This window comes from Acyrthosiphon pisum, chromosome A1, assembly GCF_005508785.2.
Source record: "Acyrthosiphon pisum isolate AL4f chromosome A1, pea_aphid_22Mar2018_4r6ur, whole genome shotgun sequence".
Lineage (NCBI taxonomy): Eukaryota > Metazoa > Arthropoda > Insecta > Hemiptera > Aphididae > Acyrthosiphon > Acyrthosiphon pisum.
The window spans coordinates 67,881,519-67,892,606 of NC_042494.1; the positions used below are offsets into that span (position 1 = coordinate 67,881,519).

Here is an 11,088-nt window from a genome sequence, read left to right on the forward strand (position 1 = left end):
GACTGGGTTGTTAATAATGTTTTATTAATAATAATTTCGATTGCCGGTCGTATCTGCGTCATGCGCATTGTTATTTGCAAAAAAATATTGAATTTCAATTGTTAAAAAAAAATAATAATGCGCATAATACGAGTAGGTTAACATAAATAATTGCAAGTTAAATTTTCCAAAACAAATAAGGTCAAAACATATTCAAATGCGATACCTGGGCACGATTTCACACAATATCCCGTTACATAATTTTTTACGAAAGAAAGAAAAATAATGGTGAGGTATTATTGTTGGGGTGAAATTATTTGATTTCGACGACGAAAAAAATGAAAATAGAAGAGCACCAATGCTAATAATAATATAACCATTTTCATTAATCATCGGACCGCGTCAGCTTGTTTTCGAAGTGATGTTATAAATCATGATAATATGATATGTATTATACTGGTTTGCATGTGATCAAGAGCGACAAAGATAACAGACTACAACTCAGGTGCGGCGGCGTCTCGAATGTAAGACAAAATAATATAAAATAAATCGTTATACTCGAATAATTTATTTTATCGTAATAATATAATAAAATAATTATGTTACGTATATTTTTCCTCCACAGACGACTATTTAAAATCGAATAGCCTAAAGGGTGTATACAGGGTGACTCATGAGGCATGCTCACCATAATTGTTTCCTTTCATTTAATAATGAATTTTGGAATTTTTAAGTATGATCAAGGATCATTTTTTCTTATACTTAATCTTTTGCGATACAAACTTTTTTTTTTTGAAATAAAAATCAACTACTTTTACTTAAAATTATGAAGCTGTTGGTTTTTTTTTTTTATTATGATGATATTAGGTTTGCAGGCATTTTGGGATTATTGATAAGTATAGGGTACCTGTAAGGATAATACCTAGTCCTTAAACATGCTTTTACTAAAGTATAAAATATACATGTTATATTTAATATGGTACCTACGTAGTATACTTAGGAAATATTATACAGAGTATAAAATGTCGACAGATTAATATTAACATCTACTATAATTTTCAAATCATTATGGAGCCTCCATATCTTCCACATATTATCGTGGACTTATTATCCTTAGTGTACAAAGTTAAATACGTTAAATAATAATAAATTAAATAATCTTTTGAAAATCGATTTGAATACATCAACATTTTCGAAAACTTTTCCACTTAACTAACAAGATTTGCAAGAAAAAAAATTTCACTCTATTGAGTATGAAATCTAAGTAGTCAAGTATTCGAAAATTAAGTCATTAGTAAGTATATACTTAAAAATATACCTAAAAATTCTAAAAATCAGAATTTGAACGATACAATTGTTATTTTCGAAGGAAAAAACATGGGGGTGATTGCTGTTTGGTGCGAATCACTCTGTATAATATGCGGTTCGAGTGCGAGCGCGTATTCATCACGTGATATTATAAAGACGTCGCACCGTAAACGTACATTAATATGAAATTACGTTAGATGTATACCTCCTATATTATACACGCGTAACGTATTATTATTATTACTATCGATCTTTTATCTCGCCTTATTTGTACGGATACGTGTTGTTGTATAGCCGTAGTGTATAATATTATTATAATAAAGGTATAGTTTGTAATAATTAATTAGGCGTGTAGGTATACCTCTTCCATACGGACGATGCGTGCGTTGCTGCGGCGGCAAGCAGACAAAATATCGACAAAAAAAATGACGTATTTTCGATCTCGTGGTATAGGTACTTTTATTATAATACATATAATATTATCATTTATAATAATCGGCGTTTACATTTAAAAACAATACATTTCGTTTTTACGTTCTGTTTGGCCGTTTTGATATTAAAACAATGTGCATATACTTACAATTTTTAAGTTTAAAGTTACTGTTAATTTGATTTGTTGTCGTTTAACTTTAAATATTATTTTTTTAAACATTATTTTCAAGTTGTAGTTTTAATTTTAACACGTTAAAAACAAAATCTGTGAACACCGATTACATTGAACATAAAAACATGAAGATTAGGTAGTTGAATAATTACAGAATTATGTATACTAATTAATACGTTTTTAATGTATTTTAAAATACATTGTATATAACAAAATAACCCAGTACAATAATTCGGGAAATATTGTTTAGATAGTCAACTTTGATAGTTCGTTGTTATAAGGTTAAAAACAATGAATACAATTGAATTGGAATAATGATAAATGTCATTTTGTCATTGGTCAAATAAAAAGCACAAAATTATTTTTAATGTAGCTATTTGTTTACGTTACATAGTATTTGACGTTTATTGTTTATTAGTTATTACTAATAAATTATTGTTATTGATATAATATTCTGTCTAATGGTAGATATTATAATTTTTTCGTTTTTCGTTTTGTTATCTCAATAATATGTTTTTGTTACAAAGCTATCATTAATTAAAAAAACCGATAGTAATAATAATATATTTAACTACATAATATTACACTATATTAAGTGCGGCACGGTATGATATACCATATACCACAATATACATAATATTAATATGTATTATAGTGCGACGTATACACATTATACGCGTGTGTAAGAATATATAATTTACTGTGGCACTGTTTACAATATACGATAAACAACACCAATGTGAACATCGTTGTACATGTTGTATTTTATTTGTCTACGTGAATAATATTACGTTATAGACATTAGACTATTGCCGTCGAGTTATCGTGTACCTACATAAATAATTGGGTCGTCCGCTCAAAGTCTTATAGGTCACGATTATGCCTATCTACCGCGTTATTATTGCACGAAATCGACCGCGTGGACAGTTGTATTGCATATAATAATATATAACAGGCATTATATCGTCCGAAATTCTGGATACGAATATTCCGTTTCCGGACGTCTTCCTACCGCTTTTATATGGCTCGTCTATCGGCGCCACGACGACGCAAACCCGTCTACGTGGGTGCCTAACCATCATATAGGTGTAGTACGCCTCTCAAACGCGAGTAAATAAAATATTCATACACCGGTATACCGTATAATTATGATAATATATCATATATTTTGTTACGTAGGTACCTGTAATATTTAATATTACAACGATGAAAACACCGAACATCTCTATAATATGTGCCGATACATGGGCAGGGTAGACTAGGTACATAATAACCGATGCGGTGACCGCGCGCGGTATACCCGCGGTAATGGGTGTCCCATGGTGGTTCACCACCAAGCATGCTCATCGCCAATTTTTTCTTAAATAATTTATTGTTTTGTTCAAAATTTGATTTTAGGAATTTTCAAGTAAACCCACCTGTATTATAAGGATCGAATAATTTCAAATACGCTCGGATTTCTAATATCGGTTAAGAAGTATCCTGTGACAATAACAACATATTTTTTCCAAAAGAGAATCACCTTTTTTTTCGTTATAAAATATGTTGATGTGTCTATACATTCAAATTCGAAGGAGTAGTTTTTCACTTTGTGTACTTGGAATAATATTATAGCTTCACGTAATAGGTTTGGAACATATGTGGGCAATGATAATTTGAATATAGTAATAAATATCATTAATCTTTAAACATTTTACTATTTTTCAAAACTGTATAATAAATGTTAAAGGTTGAATATTACATCTGTCTTATAGTTTTATAAAAATCATTTTTAAGGACTATTATAAGGAGATTTTCTAATTCTTAATATATAGGTAAGAACATTTTAAACTCCGAAACTCTCTTTTGAATTTCGATTTTATTGTACAGGACACTCCTAAAATAGTATTAAATCTAAATAATTAGAAAAAAATAGTTCCAAAAATCATTATTTAGTTAATATGGTCAGATGTTTGAGCTTTTTTAGATAAAATCGTATGTCATTTGAGTGCGCTATATCAGGCCGTTGTTTCATTAGGCTAGATTAATTCCACAGCGCAATACATTAAGTCTATTTACCTCTAGAAACGAGTGAAGAAAATAATTGACTTATTATTGTTTCCTTCACAAACAATCCCCGTACTGCACGAATCATTAAAAATGCACGTTCGAACGTACGATGGTACAAACAAGCAGAAATAATCTGTATGGTAACGATCCTATAAGACAAAAAGGCTGTCCGTGCTCAAATAAAAAAACTGATCCCAGAATTCCGTTATAATCTATGTGGTGTTTATTATGGCGACACCCACAACAATTATACGACCTTTATGTGTATTGTGTATCGGTACTGCGTCGATACGATTGCGTATCACAATAAATAATCGTTATAATCCGTTCCGTTTCCGTCCACAGGTACATGGTTTGGAGGGAGACGATTTCGTCGACGGCCACGTTGGGCTTCCGGATCGAGGGGATCAAGAAAAGCGACGGTAAATCTAGCAAAGACTTCAAGACGACAAAGAACCGGGACCAGGTGATCGAAGCGTTTCGAGATTTCGTCGCCGGTTTCCCACATGTAATCGTGAGTCGTACCTATATTAACATACTATCCATATTATATCCTGCACATGCAATGCAATGTTATCTTTAATGACCGCGCTTTTCGCGCACATCGTGTTTTTCAGCCCAAGTACATCAACCGACTGAGAGCGATCAGAGACATACTGTTGGACTCCAAGTTTTTCACCACGCACGAGGTTTGTCACGAAATCCACACACGCACTTATTCGATGTTGTGTTATAATATTTGAGTAAAAGTATTTGAGTATTAGTACCTATTTAAATTATATTTTCTAGTATTAAACAGGTGTTTGAATACATTTTAAACACTATTCGACTGTATTGAACACTTTTCTTCAAATACCTACTTGTTTTCCTTATTTTAATTTCAAATATTTCGAATCATTGTAAAAATAAACCATCACTTCTACATTTTTTTTTTAGATATGCCGCTGCTAATATAACTGATAGGTGTTTTGAGCGAACATTTTTATTTAAATGTAGTAAACTTAGTAGTATAACTCGTAGTACTAACTTGTACTAGAATTAATAATCATTTTTAACTACTATTTTGTAAATAATTTAAATTTAGTTGTTATAACTAACAAACAAAACTTTACTGATATTTAAAATTAGGGAATAAATGACGAAAAAAACCCTATCTAAGTAAATGTAATTTAACAATTGGTAAAAAAATATTAATAGTATTTAAAATGTGTCTCAAATACTTGAGTAAACTACGAGAAAAAGTATTTTTTACTACAGGGATATTATAATATCATAGTAGAGAGGTACTAAACTATTTATTTAGAGAAATAAAAATCGATTTTAGATATTGCATTTTACAACATAGGTAATATTACCCTCTGAATTCGTCATAAAAATATTGAAAACGTAGTCAATCGTCGAAGGAAATATTTATGAGTTTTTCGAAAACGTGTCTTTAATCCGGTTCCTAGCTCAAAGGTTTGTTGTATAGTTTTTCAAACTCTTAGTGCGTCAATCGCTTGTTCGTGGACCGATGCCAGATTGTCGTCATCAAATTTCGTGTAAAACGGGTTCTTTTAGTTCGTGGTTTTATACTGTACACTCGCGCGTTTGTGTATTGTTCACTCTAGGAGATAGACAATAATTACCCAGGCCTTAAAGTAATACAATATAAATTGTCACTTCGATACATACCTATGAAATTTATTAACGTCGTCTGCAGCTGACAGTCCACTCCGATACCGCCCCAGTCTAGTAAAGTATTTGAGTAAAAGTATTTGTGTTCATGAATTTAAATACCTACTACTTGGACGTTAAAAACAAATAATTTTTTCAAAAACAAAAAATATTATTCGTTACATAGCAGGTTGTTCATAATAAGAAGGTACAATTACGAAAATGTATCAAGGTGTGGTTGCACGGGGTTCCAATTCGTAAGTTCCTTAGATCTAAATTGTGACCGAAATTAAATCAATGGAGGAGCTACAACTAGTCCCCACAACTTAGCTCCGATGAACTTACAAATTCTGAAAATAACTTTTCAAATTGGAATACTTTTGGTGTACTTTGGACAGTTTTGTCCCCCAAACTTTACACACAGACACACAGTCATATTATTGTGCTGTATGCATGGTTGTCACAGTTAATAATTAACAAACATGATAGTTGCGTGCATTATAGATAATAAAGAAATCAAAAAGGTGAGGTTGTGGCTGTAAATTCTATTGTCTTGGCAGTGCCGCCGTGATAGAAGTAAACATTGCATCCGGCTGCATTTTACCGATAACGCCCCAATAGTGCTAATGAAATGTTGATTATACTATAAATATGTAGTAAACGGTTTTCGATAGTTTTATAAGTTTCGTTCATCGGCTTGTCAGTATTTAAATTTCAAATACCGTGGCTATTGTTGTTATTAATTTAAGTTCCGTATAACAATAGTGCGTGAAGACCAATTTTTTGGGGAGGCTGTAACGTTTAAGGTCTTAATTTTATGTTGTCATTGTTACATTAATTAATTGACAACATCAATTCTTTCAATAACCAATATTAAGAATAGATACATTTTAGAAATCTTGTTGCAGAAAACTCGTTCTTAACCAATTTTTGCCTCATTGAAGAAAACAATTTACATGTCACTATAGTTGCATCAATGGTCGGGGGGGGGGGGGGGGGGAGTGGAGTTAATTCTTCCACATCACTGTGTTAAGCAAATTATCTAAATGGAGCGACCCATGATACATTTTTAAATACAAAACTGTAATAATTAATATTCAGTAAACTCTAGACTGCATCTTTTGAGACTTATATTAAAATCGAAACTTTCTCTAGCCAACAAACTCACAATATACAAATCAATAATTTGTCCAGCTTGGCTTTACGGCATCCAAATACGGTGGCCAGCAAAACCATCTAACACTAAAACCTTGCAAGCATTCCAATCCATATGTCTACTCCTAATAACCGCTGCCCCATTGTATGTCAACAACAAAAACCTCCACAAAGACCTGAACATACCAACCCTCAACGACTTAGCCAAATCCTACTGCATTAAATTTCACTCAAAGCTTCGAGCTCATCCAAATCCCATAGTTAAATGTATATCCTCTACCTCAATTATACCTAGAAGGCTAAAAAGGCAATGGCCAAGAGATCTGCTCAATACTTAAAAAATATAATATAAAAAAAAAAAAAAAATTAAAACCCTAATTTCTGGTCAGGTGGCATTGCTGGGAGCCTTCTTTTTCTGTTATTAATGTTATTTTGTTATTATGTCATCATACTTACTGATTATACCTTTGTATAGATTGTAAATACACTATGTTTAATAAAAAAAAAAAAAAATTAATATAGGTATAGTAAATCGGTATACGCAGTATAGGCGCAGTATACAGCTGGTATATGCACAACTTATACGTTAAAATGATTGTGACGTGAATATTATAATAATTGTTATATTCACCGATGAAAGTATTATAAGAATGCCTATCGCCGATATACTATCTCGTTAACAATAACAACACAAGAAATAATAATATTTATAAAATATGCGTTTTAGTTCGACCGCTTTGTCCGTGTTTTTGTTTAATAATATACCTACGAAAACAAATTGTAATCTATATTAATTATTTATCATTAAGTCAGTACGTACCACAAACACCTTAAACGACGACATTCGACACGATAATACCGTTTTAAAAATGTTGTAAAGTTCATTTTTTTTTTATGAATCTAACCTAAACCAACTTACTTAATATGGTAAACGACGTGACGTTTCATGCCATTGGTCTGCAAACTATACGGCGTATTTTTATTTTTTTAAATAGCATAACAGTCAAATAATATTATTATTGTGTAGGTAGTTGTCGTGAAAAACAATTTGTCTATACTGTTTACAAAATGACAACCGTCCGACAAGACGTAACTATAAAAAACAATAAAACACGTTTGACGTTATAAAAAATAAACATGAAAAATCGCCTCGTCGAATTAATGATATCGTGGTGTCATATTGCTTGCATACTTTACGTAGTTAAGGGGCCACGTGAAATCATGTTTTCCAAAACTTTTATTGGTTAATTAATTTTTCTCAAAAAACATTTAATCCAAATTAATTTAAATTATAAATAGTTATTATTATGTCTTAAGTAGGTATAGAGGTACCGATTTTAGGTAAAAATAACTTGTTATAACACAAATCTGTAACAAAAATAATAAGTTAATGTGTGGACAAAAAATTAGTTTTAATATTTTTTCAACGATAAAGTGTGAATTGGGTAGCTCGGTACTCAAAATTTTCTCACCATTAATTGTACATATTTATTATTTGTACCTTTTTTTGTACAAACACTAAAAAAATTTGAAAGAATCATTTACCACTTGCAGTTAATGAATAATTTGCACCTAAATATTTCCCAGAAAAAATGTATCTGTTGGAATGCCACAGCACCAAAGTTTTAAAAAATTTATTTTTTTCCCACATTACTTTGTTTATTTCTGGAAAATATTTAAGAACGAATTATTTATTAACTGCAGGTGGTAAATAGTTCTTTCAAATTTTTTTAGTGCATGGTAAGAAAAGAGTGAATATTCTGATATTAGGGTGCCAGGGTAACACACCGCTCAAAATATGAACTATTGACCAATTACTTTTGAACTTATAAACGTGGATAAAAATTCACTTAGACATAATTATTTTTACTGAAATGTTATTGGTTGGTTCCGCAATGGTTATTGACTTATTGATTTTCATTATAGTTGTCGAATCTGACTAAACTTAATTATTATTGTACAATGTTTGACCTCGTTCGCTTCGAACGTTATTTACATTATTATAATAACGTTTTTCACTTTACCGTAAATTCGTATTTTTATACTTTAGTATAAAAAAATCGAGTATTTCACACGATAAGTAGTAACACACTCAGCTCAATGTTCGAAGAGGGGAGGGTGTTTTTGAGTACGTATGTCGTGTGACATAAAATAAAATGTTTAATTCAAATGCATTATGTATTACTGTTTTCATCGCGTTTCACATTATTATTATTATTTAACAATAAAATGCATTTGTTCGATTCATTTTATTTCATGTCAGACAGTAATAACACTCGAAAACATCCTCTGACGTTCTGTACTAATATACTATATTATTATTGATTGGATGATATACGTGAATTTTATATTTTGAAAGAATTGATTGTAAAAAAATGAAACGATAATATGTTGGGGATGACCAACTAAATATAATTAGATATCCAGAGAGCCGTGGGACTCTATTGGTATTATTACCGTCGCTAGGAGCAGATAGATAATATTATCTAATGATCTTAAATATATATTCAAATAGGTACAAGTAGGTAAATTAAGTTTTACAATAGTCGTAGGTGGCTCTATCGTAGTCGTACGGAGTTCAGTAATATGAAAGGTTTTGGTGTCTCTAATGTTTACAGTTAACTAACTGCAGTTCTTACATGATATGTGTTGGTAATATATAGGCTTTTTAGTTAATTTTGTGTGAATATATTATTGTATCGGGCGGCAGTTAATCGTATCGCTTCTGTAATTTAGGGTTCTTATAAATTAAAGGAATTAAAATGACAGCGTAAGGGGACGACCTATACTTAAGCCATGGACTTATACACCCTTACGCTACCATTTTATTTCGTTTGATAACATAATATTATTATAGTTATTAATATAATTATGACGGCGTTTGTGTCCGCAGGTGATCGGCAGCTCGCTGCTGTTCGTGCACGACAGCAAGAATGCCAACATATGGCTTATCGACTTCGCAAAGACGCTCATACTTCCGTCGGACATCCGGATCAACCACACGTCCGAGTGGGTGGTGGGCAACCACGAGGACGGTTACCTGATCGGCATCAACAACCTGCTGGACATATTCACCGAGATGAACGCCGCGACCGCGTTTCCCGTCACGCTCATCGAAGTTACGGCCCCGTCCGAAGTCGCCTAAATGCCGTCGACGCCGCCGGTACCCCGACTCGTGCGGCGACCCACTCACCGGTGTCATCCGATTCCAGCGACCCACTCAGCGGTCCTGCGAATAACGTGACCCACCCCGTCGACAATGTGTGATAGTAATAATGTCTGGCGCATAATATTCCAAAAAATCTTTTTTTAAATAACACTTGATTTACGATGACAAACAAAATGCCGACGTTTTCCGTGCATACCTATTGCAGAGTTCGTTTCGATTGCGACGAGTTTTCGTAATTTATTTTACCCCCACCCAACCCCCGAACCGTTTATGGCGCACCAGAGGATTTGCCATCAGTATTAAAACAATGATCTATTATAGACGTTAAAAAATAAATATTATATAATTATACATCATCGCGGTGTATTGTGTAATATGCCTATTATAATATGTACTATATTATACACATAGTATATTATTATTTATTATAATAATATTATGGTAATGTGTGTTTGTGTGGAAATCCAATAATATAAAATAATAGTTATTATATTTAAATACGTGTACGATAATGGGACTACTATGTGTGATTCTCAGATGATATATATATTAATTATTTAAACGTAGGTACATTTTTAATTCCAAACGTATATGACGTGTGTATATATTATTATGATATAATAATTACTATATTATGCGTGCGATAACATAATAACTTTGTAATACATCAATCAATTATCCACTGCAGTGTCGTGTGGTTTTTATTTCGTTGTTTTATTTTATCGCTATTACTAAATTACTATTTTTATTATTATTATTTTTTTTTTTAAACTTTATATTATAATCAACCCCCTCCACTATCTCTTCCACCACCCTTATTGTCCATGTATTACGCAAATAATAATTTTTTCTACCCACGTTACAACGACAATAATAATTATAATAATAATAATAATAACAATAATAGTACCTATACATTATTTTTATTTCCGCACGAGAACGAGACGTCCTCATTTCGTTCTCCCGTTACAGTGTGTGTGTGTGTTTTCGATTTTATTATATATTATTATAATTTTTTCTCCTTATATTTTTATTTATTATTATAACATTTTTTTTGTGTACAGAATATTTAAATAAGACTTGTAAAAGAAACCCTTGTTATATTATTTTATTTTTTATTTCACTTCGCACACGTGTACATAATAAATCGTTATCGCCTATTTTTCTA

General features: G+C 31.5%; 1 protein-coding gene across 3 annotated transcripts in view; it reads left to right on the forward strand.

Annotated features, from left to right (window-relative positions):
- The window catches only part of LOC100165797 (inositol-trisphosphate 3-kinase B), a 375,342-nt gene extending 364,254 nt beyond the window's left edge, over positions 1–11,088 (forward strand). For 2 of the 3 annotated variants that reach the window (XM_029487408.1, XM_029487406.1), the window contains exons 7-9: positions 4,286–4,454; positions 4,558–4,629; positions 9,645–11,088. In XM_029487408.1, the coding sequence (XP_029343268.1) occupies positions 4,286–4,454; positions 4,558–4,629; positions 9,645–9,896 (493 nt within the window). In that variant the 3' untranslated portion in view covers positions 9,897–11,088. The remainder of the gene's footprint in view (positions 1–4,285; positions 4,455–4,557; positions 4,630–9,644) is intronic. The other variant, XM_029487407.1, reaches the window with a different exon arrangement.